Source organism: Lolium rigidum, chromosome 1, assembly GCF_022539505.1.
Source record: "Lolium rigidum isolate FL_2022 chromosome 1, APGP_CSIRO_Lrig_0.1, whole genome shotgun sequence".
Taxonomy (NCBI): Eukaryota; Viridiplantae; Streptophyta; class Magnoliopsida; order Poales; family Poaceae; genus Lolium; species Lolium rigidum.
The window spans coordinates 330,795,840-330,813,829 of NC_061508.1; the positions used below are offsets into that span (position 1 = coordinate 330,795,840).

A 17,990-nucleotide genomic window follows, 5' to 3' on the forward strand; every position below is an offset into this window, starting at 1 on the left:
AGGAGAAGAGCTTCGGCTCCCGTCCGTCGTCTTGCATCCATGGCCACGCAAACTTTCACGTGGACGATACGGGAGAACACCACACCACACGCTGCGACGACGGAAAAAGATCTCCATCACAACAACTGACGAGCTCTCTCCTCTCCACGCCCCACGTCGGGATCCATCCTCGCGCGTCCTTAAATATGCGCCGAGACGAAGGGAACCACACCACGCTGCCTCCACCATCACACGCGCGTCTCTCCTCCTGAAACACCAGCAACACACAGCGTCTCTACGTGCCTATACGGAAATGGAAGCTGCCGTCGATGGGATGCGCTGCACGCTGTGCGGCGCGGTGGCGGACGTGCACTGCGCCGCCGACGCGGCGTTCCTCTGCGCGCCCTGCGACGCCGAGGTGCACGGCGCCAACTTCCTCGCCTCGCGCCACCGCCGCACGCGCGTCTCCGCGCCTAACAAGGGCCGCCACGACGACGACGAAGATAACGTGTCCGCGACGTCGTCGACCTCCTGCCTGTCCACGGCCGACTCCGCGACGACGGCGGCGCGACAGCAGCAGAGGCGGAGGAGGACGCGCCGCGGGCGCGGCGAGGCGGTGCTCGCAGGGTGGGCCAAGGAGATGGGCCTCGTCGCGCCAGGTGCGGCGCGCCGTGTCGCAGCGGCGGCCGCGCGCGCGCTCCAGGACGTGGCCGCGGCGCCACGCATGCCGCTGCGCGTCGCCATGGCCGCGGTGCTGTGGCGGGAGGTGGCGGCGCATGGCTCCCACGAGGCCACCGGCGACGCGCTCCGGCGGCTGGAGGCGTGCGCGCACGTGCCAGCAAGGCTTGTCCACGCGGTGGCGTCGTCGGTGGGGCGAGCGGCCGCCCTGGACACCAAGGAGGGCTGGGGCGAGTGCGCGTGAGCCCAGATCAGAGGCCAGTGTTCTTGTGATCTTCTTTAACGCATTGCCTGTTAGTTTACATTTCTAGACTAGACTATAGAGATGTCACGGGCAGCTAAGTGACCGTATTTCTAACTAATTAGTTGAAATGATTAGGCTTTTGGACTAATTGTGGAACACATCTTGTGTTGTTGATTCACTCAAGAAAGATGGAAATTTCAAAGTAAAGATTGAAAATGACTGATGGGTTCACCTGCTGAGGACGTAACATAAGATTGACATCGTTCGTCGTCTCTAACACATTGTCCCACATGTAAGCCTAAGTAGGGTACCGCGATGGGATTCCATGATCGTTCCATGACGTCATCTTTCCGTACTTGACGGGCCATCCAACTTGTAGGTGTTCCCTGGGCCATTTGAAAAGTAGGAGCATGTATCCACCAATCATATATTTTCAGTCATACGACAAACATCATCTAACTGCACAAACACTGCCCACATACGAGAGATTAGTTTACAAACTTGGCTAGAGTACTAATCTACAAAAATAGTAAACATAGCAAATCATCACCTGTTGACACAAGTAGACAAGTGTCGCGATTCTCCAGCTCCACTTGTGGTCCAAGACTATCAACGCCTTGAGCCAACATCACTAGGTCAACTTCCCATCATGGTCAGCAAAGAGAGTCCTAGATATGGCACACCACACGTACACTTTGGTGTACACCTTCATAGTGTCCTCGTTCATCCCAGCAGGACATTCCACGAAGTTGTCCACAATCCACTTCTAACTTGCGCCTGCGGGAGCTCTTTTGGCCTTATCTTGAGGCTCTACAAGAGCCATGCCAATAAACGCCTCCCTCTGCTGGCGCCACCCATTGCTTATACACAGTGGCTCGCCCTCGATAGGAAACCCAAGTATCATGAAAACATCCTAAAGAGTAGGGATCATCTCGCCGATCCTCAAGTGGAAAGTGTGCGTCTCGGGCCTCCACCGGTCGAGAAGTGCGGTGATTGCCGCAGCGTTGAAGTTCGCGAAGGCCGACGTACAAGCGAGATGAACGGGAGGAGACCAAGAAACTCGATGTGCTCCGTGTACCGCTCATCATGCGGCATGTCAGTACTTGCCCCGTGAAAATGAATCTTCAAGGGTTCAAGAACCTACAAGCACATATAGAACACATATTATTAGGCCATATCCAATTGAACAAAACAAGTAGTGTTAAGAATAAAATAAGTAGTACCGTCTCTAGCTCCACCTGATAATAGGCCCGGTGTTCAATGTCTTAGTAATCATGGAGAAACCACACCATCTTACATTTTATTGGCAAATACACACAATAAGTAATACCATACATATTCTACATTATGGTTTTCTCAACAAATATGAGCCATTTGTAAGAAAATATGAGGCATTTCAAAGCAAATAGGAATCATTTCTAAGCAATTTTTTTGGCATCTCTATCACCATACATATAATACATCACATATCATGCATGAAAATAAACCAAATCATGTGGGGTTTCATATCCAAGGATCATGTAGGGTTTCATGTCTAAACCAAATCCAAATCCATGAAAATAAACAATCACATCAAGTGTTTCATGTTTAAATCTTACCAAATCAGTGAAAATCTTGGATGAAAAGAAGGGAATCGGATGAGAATACCTCAATGGATGGGTTAGGAAGGCACTCCATGGACAAATATGCAGAAATCCACAAAATCTTGACAGGGATTTGAGAAGGCGAGAGAGGAGCAGCCGCTGGTTGTCACATGGAATAAAAGGAAATAAAGAAAAGAGTTGAGCCACACAGAAAGGTTAGATCAGTAAAATAGTTTAACTAAAAGGTATTACGTGCAATAGTTCCAGCAAAGAGTTATTTTTGTTAAAATAGCCCCTAGCACCACAGGCCGGTCCCAGCGAAGAAGAAATAACCGAAAGTCGCGTGCGACGAAAAGCCAGCTTCATTCCTTCCGGTACCGGCGAAAGAATCAGCGGTGGTAAGCTGACAAAACCACGACCGATAGAGCTACTGCGAAACCGACCATACGTACTTAGTTCGAGTGGGACGAGGTTTCGTGGCCACTGATCGCCCGACGCCGCGCGTCGTCAATCCCAACGAGCGGCTCACGGCCGATCCCACCGATGCTTGCAGCGGCGGAAGAGAGGACGCGCGACGAGCACACATTGCCGCCATGTTCGATGGAGCGCCGTGCCCCACTGCCGCGTGGGAGTGAGTGAGCGGGACGGCCTCGCTCCCTCCACGTCCGTCCTTCCTTCCTCGCCAACGTAGAAGAAGAGCTCGGCTTGCATCCATGTCCACGGAAACTTGCACCTGTAGTACGATACGGGAGAGTAGAACACCACACATCACCCAGCCCAGGGATCGGAGGAGGGAAAAAGATCTCCATCACCAGCTCACAATTAACCTCTCTCCTCGTCCCGCCCAGCGTCGTCGTCTTTAAATACGCGCGCGCCTCGACCGCCACCGGCCGTCTCCTCCTTCCTGGAACGCTCCACACAGTCTGTACGTGCCTACGATCGAAACATGGAAGCTTCCCAAGGGATGCGTTGCGCGCTGTGCGGTGCGGGGGCGGACGTGCACTGCGCCGCCGACGCGGCGTTCCTCTGCGTCCCGTGCGACGCCCAGGTGCACGGCGCCAACTTCCTCGCCTCGCGCCACCGCCGCACGCGCGTGTCGGCGCCTAACAAAGGCCGCCACGACGACGACGACGACGCGTCCGGGACGACGTCCTCCAGCTCCTGCGTCTCCACGGCCGACTCCGCGACGACGACGTCGATGGCGCCAAAGCAGCGGGGGCGGAAGCCCAGGCGGGCTCACCGCGGGCGGGGCGAGGTGGTTCTTGAGGTCTGGGCCAAGCGGACGGGCATCGTCGCGCCGGGTGCGGCGCGGCGTGTCGCCGCGGCGCCACGCGTGCCGCTGCGGGTCGCCATGGCGGCCGCGCTGTGGCGTTACATCGCGACGCACGGCGTCCACGAGGCCGGCCGCCGGCGGCGACGCCCTCGGGCAGCTGAGGTCTGCGCTCGCGTGCCGGCGAGGCTCCTCGTCGCGGTGGCGTCGTCCATGGGGAGCGCGCGTGTGAAGCGAGCGGCCGCCCTGGGCAACGAGGAAGGCTGGGGCGAGTGCTCCTCAGCTCAGATCAGGCCGCACTTGTTCCACTGATATTCTGCAACTGCAAGAAATGACTCCACTGATCTCTGCAAGACATGAATCCTGAGATGGCCCAGCTTAATTAATTTGCTTGCTCCTTTATATTCCCATACTACTGTAGATTCTCCTGTAAAGTTCTTCTCGTAGATAAGTACAGCTTAGGAGCGTACGATGTAATCCAAACACGGATGATGTCATGGGACTGAAGTGATCCTATTTCCTCGTAATTTAGTTGAATGACTGAGAATTAGGCTTCTGGACTAATTGTTGACGTGTAACATGCTACTGAACAATTGCTTACTACCTCCATCCCAAAAGGTTAAGGCTTATACTATTTTTACAAAGTTAAACTATGTTAAATTTGACCAAGTTTCAATCAAATCATTAACATGCAAAATACAAATTTAACATTATTAGATAGATAATAACATATATTTTTGTATGAGAAACTACAGAATATCATATTTGTTAATAAATTTATCTAAAAGTTTGATCAAACTTTATTTGGTGTAAGTTTTCTAAAAAATACGGGCATTATTAAGCTTCATGATGGAGATAGTAGTATTATTTACTTCGTCCGTCCTTGAATAGGTGTAGTTTCATCTATTGTGCTTAAACAAACATTACAAACTTTAGCTACCTTTTTAATAGAAAAATTCTTTTATTACACTAAACTAGTATCACTAATTTAATTTTAAAATATACTCTCTCTAGTGAACTAGAAAAACTTTGACAAATAAAATGGTCAAAAAATATGAATTTTACATGTTAAAAAAATTATATATACCACTAAGAACTTCTTTTAAATATGAATCTCATGGTATAACTTTTGCACATATAGTTAATATTTCATTGATTAAATTAATGGTTAAATTCTTTCTTAAAGTACATGTGTGCCTATTAAACTGAATTGGAATCAGGTACGCCATACATAAGGGAGGCGGCGTCGACATGCCGTTCCTGAAAGAGAGGAAGGATATAAGCATTTTGACGGAATGTCATATTATATAAGTCGAGCAGGCAGCTGATTTCGCGTATCAAATCAAAGAAGTGGGTATCGTTAGCAAATGTTGCGGCCAAAGCCATTTGTAAGACAAGCTGAATATGATTTCACGTGCCAAATTAGTACTATTAGCAAATGTTTCTATACATGCAAATTCATGGTAATTCTATAATTGTAAGCCTCTCTTTATGCTATCATAACATGTGTGTAGTGTTAGCAAGTTAAATTACCTCCTCACATAATAGACATTACTATATAAGATTACTGATATTGTAGGCATCCAACAGGGTATAAATATGCTTCATAGAATCGTCTAGACAAAAAAAGTGTGTGAGCCGGTGCGCAACCTGCATAGTATCGCCAACAGAGTTATGTTGATTCTTTGAATGTCAAAGTATTGTGTGTTCACAACTTGCTATTTTTTAGCTTTATCCATGAAGATATAGATTCATATTTCAATTGACCAATTTTTTATATACATATTTAGTTTTTTATATGATAAACTTTTTTACTTACTTCTAATAATTTCTAACAAATGACCAAAATTATTTCAAATATAAGATTTATTTTATTTCTTGTGAGAATTTGTTGACAAAAATGTACTAGTCCACTAACATGCATTTTATGTGATATAATCACATCTATAAGAATTAAAAAATGAAAGATAGTGACATCTCTTTCGTGACAAGTCATTTCTTAATGAAGCAAAATAAATCTTATTGTGAAATCATATGAATTTCAATTTTTAAATTAACAATACTTAATCTACGCTACAAAGTATTAAGTTACAATATTTTATTATACATTTTCTACGTCTAGCGTGAAAAACTACGGTTTCGCTAAGCTACAGCAATTTTATTTTGAGCAGAGACCAGAGAGACCGGGAGCGCAAAATCACATACCTTTAGGGTGTGTTTGGTAGCCCGGGCCAGTAGAGAATCGCTATCTACACTCATACAAGCTGACCCTAGCTAAGCTGAGTTGGGATATTCTCACGTGTTTGGTAGCTCGGCTGTGTTGAGATATGTTGAGTGCGTCCCTTGTTTGGTGGTTGTATACTTGTATGGACCGAGAGATGCTGAATAATTTGCACTGAAGCCCCTGAATACAAATATGAAAGCAATCGGATCCCTATACATAGAAATAAAAAGCTATCAAATCCCTATAGATAGAAAACAAAAGCAATCGGGTCCCTGCTGTGGCCGTGGCTTGCCGTGGCCGTGGTGGCGCCGGCCCTTGCCGTGGCCGTGACGGCGCTGCCCATGGTCGTGGCCCTGGCGGAGCTCGCCCTCGCCGCGGCCGTGGCCGTCGCGTGGATCAAGACGGAGTCGGGGAGGCGGCGGCACAGGGACTCGAGGAGACCGTTGCTGGCGGAGCTCGTCCGTCGCGTGGCGGCGGAGCCCGGCGTCAGGGAGGCGGCGGCGCAGGCGGGACTAGAGGAGGAGGTTGCTGCCGCTCGTCCGTCGCGTGGCGGTGCAGGCCGGCGGCAGGGAGGCGGTTGCTGGCGCGGTGGCCGTAGCATCGGGGAGGCGGCGGCGCATCGGGGTCGTGGAAGATGTGCAAGCGAGAGCAGTTCGGGGGGGGGAATGAGGGCTGGGGCGGTTGACCCTGTTGGCCTTGGCCCACGAGCGAGCGCGCGCGGGGGGGGGATTTTCGGGCGAGGTCAGCCCTGCCCAACTGCGAAGCTCGATTTCGGCTTCTCTACCGGGCAGGGCTGAGGGGCGTTTTTCGTATGAGGTGGGCACTGCCCACTTGGCCCGAGCCAACCTAACAAACAACCAAAACAGAAAAAAGCTGGGTTGAGATGAATCTCTGAGGTCGGCCGGGCTACCAAACACACCCTTATGTACTGGTATGGGCTGCTTAAAAGAAGGGTATGTGTATTTTTTTGCTATCTATTCTTTGCTGAAAATATCTAGAGGGATGTCTAAGGAACATCGCGATACAGGTTTCTAGAATGCGCGAGCGAGCATGACGGACTCCTGCCCTCCTCGCTCCACGTCGTTGCCAAACGAAACAAAGAGCCGGGCGTCGCGTCGGTTTGCATCCATGTCCACGGAAACTTGCACGTGCACCATACGGGAGAGCATCACACAGACACACACAGCCACACCGGGCGATGGAAAAAAGATCTCGCGTGCTAGCTAGACCTCTCGCGTCGCGTCACCGTAGTTTTTGAACAAATTTCAAATTTGAAAAATATTTAAATTTGACAATGTTTAGATTTAGAAAACATATGAAAAATCAGTATTTTGAAGAAAAAAATTTATTTTCTAAAAAATTATATTATGGAAAAAATCAGAACAGAAACAATGGAAAAAATAGAAATAAAACGGAAAAACAAAATCTAAATTACCTCATGTTGGGCCGCGGCCCAGGTAGCCAACCGCACCTGCGGCCTGGGGTTGGCGCCGCACTGGTCAGCCTTGAGGAGTTCCCGGAGTGGAGGACGAGCCGTGCTCAGGGAGAGGCGGTGCTCGAGGTTTGGGCCAAGAGGATGAGCCTTGTCAATATAAATTATAGTACTCTTCCATACATATTATTTGATACTAAAATAGATGTATCTATAACTAACATGTGTCTAGATATATCTATATTAGCATTAAGAAATATGAATTGAAGGGAATAGTACTAAGCTCTGACGTCACGCACACTAGTGGAAAACGGGGCTATAGGCCCGGTCCATTTGGGCCTTCAGTCCCGGTTTCCAAACCGGGACCAATTAGGCGGGACTAAAGGGTCCCCCTTTAGTCCCGGTTCAAAGTTGCACCGGGCCTAAAGGCGGCGCCACGTGGTGCGGCCAGGGAGCTCGCGGTGGATGGCCTTTGGTTTCGGTTCGTGGTACGAACCGGGCCTGTGGTTCTCTGCCGCGGCAGAGAATTGCTATTTCTCTGCCGCGGCACAGGTTTAGGCTGTAGCAGCGTTTCTCTGCCGCGGTAGAGAAACAGGGCGTTTCTCTGCCGCGGCAGAGTTTCATCAATGCATATATATCATTCAAGAAACCACAAAATATCGTCGTGAATATATATAGACATCGTCAACAGTACACGTAATGCATGCATATTTACAATATAGAGTTGGATCTCTTTACTAAATCTATTAGCTTCTACGAAGTTGCTCAACATCTAGCTACGACCTCCACATAGTGCTCTCCACCTGGGTTAATGACCTCGGTAAGAAAGAATCCCGCGATTTCCTCTTGAATTGCTCGTATTTGATCCTCCGTTATGAGAGTGTCCCGCAGGCGTTTCATCTATATTTAAAAAAGGAGATCAATATATGAATGGAACTCAATACAATAGATGGTACTAATTAAGATAATTGTGAGAATTTGTTATCGTACACGAGTGTGGTGTATACGGGCATCCCCACCCTTGGGACAGGCCATGTCACGAATGAAGGTCCAGACGTAGTATCCACATAAGTTATTCCCGGTTCCTGCCTCATACACTTTACGAAAAAATAGTTCGATCAAACTAATAATCAAGCATCGTATTGAAAGTAAATATCATATATAGAGTTTCACGGACATAGATATATAGTACTACTTACAGGGTAATCTTGAAATGTAAGCTCCGGTTTCCATGTACCCGGAACAGTAGTGATGAACCGTTTCCAAGCCCTGCCCGGCAAAAAATAATGAGTAAATGAGTTATTGATTAGTTGATGATATCGTCGAATTAGAACGAGATGAAGATGCCAATACGAAATTGATTGAAATTACCTCTGGAGGATGGCAGCCATGTTCGCCCATTCCGCATATTCTTTACGTTTCGAGTCCATGACATTTACGACTCCTTTGTGAAGATCAATGATTAGGAGAATAAAGTGGAATCTGCACAAGCATAGCTCAATGATTACGAGAATAAAGTGGAAGGTGCACAAGCATAATGTATGTTATATATAACACTCACTTGAAGTTGTAGGGAAAGAATATATCCTCTTTGTTTGCTTGCTTCACTAAAAACATTACCATGTTGTCCTATGTGTCCTTGGCGAAGTCTCGAACCGTAACTTCATGAACTGTGTCTGGGTCTATGAACCCCAGCGGTAGGAGCTTGCCTCTTTTGCATTCGAGCTTCTTCATTCTGCATAATTAAATGTATAGCGTACACAAAGAATATAGTGAGGATAATTGTTAGTGCAAATGAATGAGCGCTGAGCTACAGACTTAATTACATAAATAAATCACTTACAGGAAATAGCAACTGATGAAAGCTTTGTCGAGGGCGTCTTGATTGAATAACTGAAACAGTTCTTCTAACTCAAGGTTTATCTCCTCGACCCCCCGGAAGTAATGCTCATCTCTAAGATACACCGTGAGGTAGCGATCACCTCTTCGACAAGCTTTCAGGTACCAGTCATGCAACCTTCACATCTGAGTCCCTAGACGCGCGAGCTCGCCAGGTTTGACGAGATCAGATACGTATCTATACTTGTTTACCACTTGAGCCGTTGGATAGTAATCTTCGTACTCAACTGATGCTCCCTGAGCTCTAGCCTCCCGTTCGATCATCGATGTCGTCTCTGGATCATCATAGGGCTGCACGACGAAGTGGGGTATGGCTTGAATGTCCTGCTGTCCAAGCTGGGCGACTTTTTTTGCTTCTTTGCTCGCTCTAGAGGACTGTCCAAGAGAGCGGTCATAATCAGCTCTCAGCTCAGGTCTCTTCATTCTCGTCTCGGCAAAGTGCTTCATCGTATGCGGTGGAATAAACATCTTCTTCTGCGCAAGAAACGCCTTTTGCTCTTCAGTCTGCTCATGTGGTAACAACTCTGGAGTCTGTTCCCTCATCGGAGTTGATGATCTCTTCGGAGCTGTAGGAGGTGCCGCGGTTAGCTTCCTCTTTTGCTTAGGTGGAGGCGGCGGAGTCTCCTGACGAGGAGGAGGCGGCGGAGTATTCTCACGCGGAGGAGACTGCTCATGCACAGGGGAATCATCATCGCGCAGAGGAGAATCATCACGCGGAGGAGACTGCGCAGGTGGCGGAGGAGGCGGACGAGGTGGCCTGCTTGGTGGCTTCTCACCTGGAAACACAATGTTCTCCTTCCGCCATTGCACGGTGGTTCTACGGGCTTCTCCCAGTTCTTTGATTTCCCCATCTTCACCTGCAGGGTGCTCAAGCACCAACCCCTCATAATCTGTCAACACTTCATCCACCATCACAACAGCAAAGTCGTCTTGGACCGGATGACAATGGTAAGACCTTGTAGGTAAGAGGATGCCGACCGCCGCCTTGAAGGATAGGTTGAAAACTTTAACATGCAGCTCACAAGGACGGCTCTCAGTGAGATCATCCACGGGGGGGGGGGGGGGTAGCGAGGAGGCTCGACCATTGTAATATCCCAGGATTAGAGACGATCGAGGGGTAGATTTTAGAAAGGGATGTGCATTGCATTGTAAATTCTGGGGAAATTTCGCGCTTTTAAAACAAAACTGCATCGAAGGGGGACAAGTTTCTCTCTCGACACCTTACAGGGTTAGGGTTTCGAGAGTGCGACAAACTTGTTTCTTATTCAACTAAGTTAGGGTTTTGAGAAAAGAGGAGAGGTATTGCATCACAGGTTAAGTATATGATTGAATTAAAACTTAAGTTGCATGATTGAATTCAAACCTAAGTTAAATTTGAATTCCAAATTCAAACATCAAATAAATATCTCATAATTCAATTGTGAGGAAATTCATTAAGTAAATTATAAATAATACACAAAATGAACAATACAAATAATAAGTAAAGCTCATTAGAGAAAACTTTGAGCTTTATTGATAAACACACAATATACATTGTCTTTACAATATTCATAACTGAAATATAAGAACATTACAACACATTACAAGAATTGCAAAAAAAAAATGAAGAAAGAAAAAGAAAGAAAAGTACAATGTCATATTCTATCCTAAAACTACAAGCTAATCTCCACTGATGCTTGAGCTTGATCTTCACTTGATCATCCTAATTGATTCCCTGCACACAACAAAGAAAAGCACTAGTTATGCCAAGTGGCATTGCCACTTGGCAGGTTAGAAGAAAAATGGCAACAGAGAAGATATGATCAACTCTGCCGAGCTGATCCACTCAAAGTCAAGCACAAGCCAGATACCAAGCACTTAGCACACACACACAGCCAGCCTGCTCACAAGGCAGTGTGCATGGAGCACAACACACACACACCAGCAATGAGTCACCAAGTGTGGCCAGGCCTTGTTGTCAACCAGGAGAGCAAAGCAAGGGAGGTATAAAACCTTTTCCACCGCCAGAACCAGCAAACCATCGACAAGCTTCACTGGTAAGTCACCAGAAAATCAAAATCACAAGAACAGGAAGAACGACAGCTCGCTGTTCAACCTGCCCAGAACCATCACAAGCAGCAGATCAAGCACTATAGGCTTGCAAGGAGGAGAAGGGCAAGCATAAGCTCAACTCAGAAGCAATCCTCTACACCAACAAACCATCTAGGAGCTGGAGTGAGGTATAAACCAAATTATCCTGAGCAAAACCAAGTCTTGCTCATAAATAAGCATACACTTGCATCACAGAAGCAAAGTGGGTATGAAACCCTGGATATATCATCATTTGGTTGCAAGACCAATTGGTGCCAGTAAATCCAACAAAGGCTAGAAGGAAAATTAACCAAGGGAACACTGGTTGTGTCAACACAGTGACACAACCGGAGAAATCCGACATGGATTCAATCCATGTAGCCATTTCAAGACACCAAGCACACTGATTGTCTAGCTACACCATCGAGAATGGTAGAAATACAATCTTCTACCAATTTTGTCAACATCAAAAAGATTCGGCAATCATACATGATCAGCCGAGAGAGCATTTGTCCATGCACGACAAGTCACGAGAGAGGGAGCTACCCTTGACAGCATCACAGTGCTGTCAGGGCTACCTCAAAGCCATCAGAACACTCACTAAGCCACTGCATCATAACCCAATAGGGTTCAACATGAGCTAGGGTACCCAATCAGTGGTTGGCATCCCTCTAGCTACATCAAGTCCATCCATGAGATCATTATTGCTTAGCAGTTCACTTCATTTATCTAATCAATCAAGATAAACTACTCAGATAAATGAAATGAATAATTAAACAGTGCACCAGACCATTGCAAATGATCCAGATGATCACTGCAAGCAACAGCAGGTGCTGGGGTAAGCAAGAGCATGCACCAGCACAGGCTTGAGTGCCACACAAGCCATAGGACAGCAGAAAATTACCAAGCACTGAAGATCATATGATCATCAGGGCCTAACAAAGCATGCAAGTACATGCTAGAGCCAACCTAGCACCAATTCATGAATCATATACCTTACACATCACCATTTCATCAACAGTTGCTTCACAGATAATCAAATAAATGATTTATAATTGTATCCAGAAGCACATCAAATACATGATGTACCACTGGATCAAGCTAGACTTGAATAGCACACATCACTAACCTTGCTCAAGCAATAATTACTCAAGTAATCCAATCAGGAATACATATATGAATGGCATACACATATAAATAAGCCATAGCAACAACCAGAGCCAGCAAGCAAGCAATTGAATCAATTGTAGCATGACCAGTAGCAACTTAGCAGTCCATGAGCATTACAAGATGCTCATGAGCAAGCAAGCATGGCGCAGCAGCAGATACACATCAGCTCATGAGCAAGCAAGCATGGTGCAGCAGCAGAGCACAGCAGCTCATGAGCAGGCAAGCAAGGCGCAACAGTAGAGCATCGGCATGGCGAGCATCTCTACATAGAGATACAAGCCATGGCCAGAGCTAGAGAAGGAAGAAGAACATGCACAGGAGGGAGAAAGAAGGGAGGCGCACATACCCGGGGTCGAGCAGACAGGCGCAGCCATGGCGGCCACGGTGGCACACGCCGGAGCGCGGCGGCGCCAGGCCAAGCCAAGCCATGGCGGCACCACGGCACCACCCGCACCACGGCGGCGAAGCCACGGCGGCGCCATAGCACCAGGAGCGCCAGGAGCAGCGGGATCGCGCGGATCCCGTAAACCTAGCCATGGCGATGGGGGTCGAGGACGAGCGGGAGCAGCGCTTGCTCCAGATCGACGCGGAGGAGATTGACCGCCGTCATGCGGCGAGTCGATTGCGCCCCACGGCGAGGGCCAAGTCCGGCGGAGCTCGCCGGAATCGAGCAGAGACGGCGGAGGCGACGCGGATCGCCAGAGAGGGGATTAGGGTTAGGGTTTCGGACGCGCGAGAAGTGAGGCTGGTCGAGCCGGACCAGGTGGGTCGGTTCGACCTAACCCCACTGGGTTACACCGACAGGTGGGCCCAGGGGTAAATTGGTCTTTTCCAAATTCCTTTAAAAACAAAAACTTTGACCAAATTTTAGAAAATCATTATAGCTCTAAAAAATTAATTAAAAATATGAAAACCACTCAGTATTAAAAACTCTATCATATAAAATATGAAATAGAAATTTTGAAGTTAAACAAGAATAAGTTCAAATTTGATGATTTAAATAATCATTTAAATCACACATTTTATTTTCAATAATGAAAATAAGTCCATAAATTCTTTTGGACTCTAAAAACACCTTGACAACATTTCAAGGTTGTATTTTGCCCTAAATAGAGTATCCCTAAGTTATTCTTAGTATTAACCTCTCACATGAAATAATAACGACATCGGAAGAGGGGAACAAACCCTAAAACTGGAATCATGCATCAATGCTTCTTTAACCATTGCCCTTATCGGACAATGATGCTATTTTTCAGCAACGAGAGGACAAGGGTCGGTCCACACCATCCAAGCTGCAACACTTTGCGGTGTTCGAGCAAGTTCATCACTTGCTCATATCATTTGAGTATTTTTATCAAATTACTTGCAAAGTATATGTTTATCACTATCGCATCAAAAGCAAAACCACTACTTTCATAACTATGAATATGACTATGTGGTTGGCAATGGAACCATGGATTGTGTTGATATGGTGGCGGTTCCATTGCAAGGGTTGTATCCATCTAGGATTAAACAACAAATGTCGTCCAGTGATTCTTGTGCCGTAACAACCGTGTTAACCATAAGATCCGGAGTGGGACGGAGTAGTAAAAAGTGTTTCCACCTCTCGTTCATCAACGGATGCGCTTTACCGTAGTACACTTGTAATCCAAGGGGGCAAGCTGGTGAGGCTGGGGAGTCCCAAGTCCCCACGGCATTGTCCGTAATACACTTGTCGCCCGAAGGAGCAAGCTGGTGAGGGCTGGGAGTCCTAAGTCCCCACGGTATTGCGGTCTAGGATGGGTTGCAGCTACCGGCGAAGGAGTTTGGTTCGATCCCGGCATCGTCGTCGTGGTCGGGGTCCATCCTTAATTGGTGTAAGAGGACCGACGAGGACCCAGGGTCGGGGCATGCAACAAAGGGTGGGTGTTCGAGGTAGCGGAGGAACATGATTGGCTAGACCTTATAACGGGCCTCACACCGAAGGAAGTGTGGACGGGAAAGCTGCCCGGTTGGCACCAAGGTTAAGATCTCTTATGGGTAAAGCAATGTAATGAATCGTGACCTGTCACTCCCTGTTCCGGGATTTGGAACTACGAACGCTGCCGGAAAGGAACTCCATGAAGTTCTAGTAAACCGGTGAAGACTGACGGACATAGTTCTTTGAAATAAAAGCAACCTCTTGAAGAAATGATTATCAAAACTTGCATTGGTATTAGACTTTCTGGTCTAATATCGCAGCTAGTGCATTAAACACCTCTTTTCTATAATGAACTTGTTGAGTACGCTCGTACTCATACCACTCTTAAATCCCCTGCTTAGATTGTCTGAACCATCTGGACGAGGACAACGACAACCCTGAAGGAGCCGACATCATCGGCTATGAAGAACCAGACCTCTCTGGAGGTGTCGAAGGTGTAGACTACCTTATAGTCTACGGAACCGGGAGGGTTCCGGAGGAGAACAAGCTTAGACCGATAAGTAGTAGTAGTATCCGAGCAGTACGAACTTCTAGTACTTAACTGCTCGTTGGAATAAATGTATCACCTAGTAAGACTTTTATATTGTAAGTTAAGATGGGTTCGCCTCGAACCCAGGAGTATCCCTCTTAGGACCCAAGAGGAGCTCCCAGATGATATGTATATTATGCTTGTAATAATAAATGAATGAGTTATGGACCTGCTATGTTCTGTTGTACTACTCTGAGGGATGTAATATTTGCGGAATGGTACTTCGTGAATGTTATATCAACGACTGGCATACTACAACATGCAGTGGTATGCAGGGTCACCACAACCACCTGGTCATCATCATCTCCACCTGCTGACTGGAAGCCACGCTGCTTTTCCGGTGTTGTTGAGATTGCAGCGGGACGAGGGCATTGAGCAATGCAGGATCTACAGCCTACCCCTGAGCCATCTGGGATGTAAGTACTTGGGTTACCATGGTTAATTGGGCTTTCATGGTGCTCATACCCTCCTCTAAGGACGCTATGCGGTCTATTTCCCTTGCCTTTCTCCTCTCATGGCTTTTATCAGGAAATCTCTTCCTTTCCGCAGGAAAGCCATACTTCCACGGAACGGAGCCTTCTGTGCCTCGTGTTCGTCCGCCGTGTCTTGTTCCCAAGGGCGCGTGTCAGCTCATCGTTCTCTCTTTCGGGATGGAACCTCCCCTCCTCCACGTCCTTATGTGCTTGTTCCAGGGCTTCAATGGGAAACTTCAGATGAGCTTTCTTATAGATGCACTTCCCTGTTTCTAGATGCAACGTTCCCCCAATCCCGTAGAACCACTCCTTACATCGTTCGATCCAACCGTGTGTCCCTAATCTGATCCCTTTCCTGGCCAGTTCCGCCTCAGCTGCCTGCCACTTAGGACGGTTAGCCCTGTATCCACCTGGACCCAGAATTTGGTGATATAGCTTCAACGCAGCATTTGCCTTATTTGTTTCCGACCTTTTTAGAAATTCTTCTGACTCCATGCTGTACTTCACGAATTCGTCCCAGTGATTTTTTACCTTCTCACTGTCCGGAGTCTTCTTTTTTCTTGATAAGGACGCGCAATCTTTTCTTGTGGCTCTTGAATAGTTCGGCCATCTTCTTCTTGGCAAAGTCGCGGAGGGCCTGCTCCATCTTGGCCTTTTCAGCGGCATCCCCCTCTCGGAGGTACTAGGTTGAAATGTGACATGAGCTTGGTCAGAATGCTGTCTTTGGCTACATCATCGATATAAAGACCTTGAGCTTCTTCCTCTGCAGACAACACTAGTCCCTTCGGCTTGTTCCATTCTCGAACGGTGATCGGGACGTGGTCCCTAACAAGCACTCCGCATTGAGCTATAAATGACTTTGCACTTTTCTCCGGAGCAATCGGTTTACCATCCTTAGCGATATGGGTGATGTCGTGCCTAACACCGTCGTCCAACTTTTTGGCCGGGCCTCGCTTCTTCGACTTTACAGAAGAAGTGCTCGATCCGGAGGGCTAAAAAAGAAATAATTCATAGTCAGTACAATTTAATTAGTTAATGCATCTAGTCGATCAACAGCGGCTTAATTAATTTATATACCTGGGTGATAACTACGGTTCCGGAGCCATTATGATGATCTTCTTCCTCACCGGCGCCATTAGGATCTTCTTCCTCAATATTCTCCGCTCCCTCACCGGAGTCATTCAAAAAAGTTGCGGTGACATCGTCACCGCCATCATCTGGAATAACGTCGTCGTCGCGATCATCCAGAGTACCGTGGGCTATGAGGTCAGCCATGAAATTTTCTTGAGTTTCATCTCTCTCCATGCTTTCTACAACGACACCGCAAGCTATATATAGGAACCATCATATGATCAAATTAAGGATAATGCGAGAAAACTGAAAATGGAGTTACATATGTAGTTCTTAACTAAGGATCGATAATATAGTGCTGAAAGCAGATAGTGCAGTTACATGCATACATAGATCGGGTTCATGTTTATTTAACCCTAATACATCAATCAATACTACAACCTCTCAACCGCGCCGACCGGGTCCTACAACGAGCCGACCGGGACCTGAGCCGCGACGGGTGAACCCCCAAAGCCACGGAACAGTCACGGGAGCATAGCTAACATGAGATCCCTGCATAACGCTCCATCCGGTCCTATACATGTTGTCTAACGCATACATGTAACGGCGAACGTGCTCGTCCTCCGCCGCAATGCGCTGAGCTACCTCCTCCGGCGGGGCCGGCTCCCTCTGAAACGACCGTGGCCCATAAGACCTCCACCAAAGAATATCCGGGTCGACGACGGGACCCGGATTCCGCACCAAGGTGCGCGACCCGGAAACTAAGACCTCCCAGTGCCACCCCGGCGGAGCCCAGTCCCGGACCTCCCCCAGCTGCTGCATCTCCTCTAGAAGAGTCAGACCACGGCGCGGCGGCTGTCGCGGCATCGTAGCTACGAAAACAAATCATATATATATACCAACGTTAACATAAATTAAAAAATAACTTCACTACTTTTATGTTAGTCGGCGCCGGCACTACCGTTTGGGGGGCGCCGACAATACATACTCTATTTTGGGGCGCCGGCAGGGGCGCCGGCAGGAGCGCCGACAGTACCGTATTTTGGGGGCGCCGGCACTACCGGAGATGGTGGCGGTCGGCCGGTGGCGGCCGGCCGATGGCACCGACACTAACTTTTTTCTAACTATTTGCACTACTACTAAATTCACTACACTAATCTAACAAAAAAATTCTAACTTTTTTCTAACTATTTGCACTACTACTAAATTCACTACACTAACAATATACTAACTATATACTAACATATATACTAACTATATACTAACATATACTAACATTTTAACTACACTAATCTAACATTTTAACTACACTAATCTAACTACTAAATTCACTACACTAACAAAAAAAAAGGGTGGCCGCCGGCCGGCCGGGGCCGTCGGTCGGCCGGCCGGAGGAGGGAGAGGGAGA

The 17,990-nt window shown here is 47.5% G+C and overlaps 2 protein-coding genes across 2 annotated transcripts; both read left to right on the forward strand.

The window, feature by feature from the left end:
* Positions 1-292: 292 nt before the first annotated feature.
* Positions 293-901, forward strand: LOC124663293 (B-box zinc finger protein 32-like). The gene has a single exon (XM_047201020.1). The coding sequence runs from the start codon at positions 293-295 to the stop codon at positions 899-901; it is 609 nt and encodes a 202-aa protein (XP_047056976.1).
* Positions 902-3,430: 2,529 nt separating this feature from the next.
* Positions 3,431-4,066, forward strand: LOC124663304 (B-box zinc finger protein 32-like). Its single transcript, XM_047201031.1, has one exon. The coding sequence runs from the start codon at positions 3,431-3,433 to the stop codon at positions 4,064-4,066; it is 636 nt and encodes a 211-aa protein (XP_047056987.1).
* Positions 4,067-17,990: the final 13,924 nt, after the last annotated feature.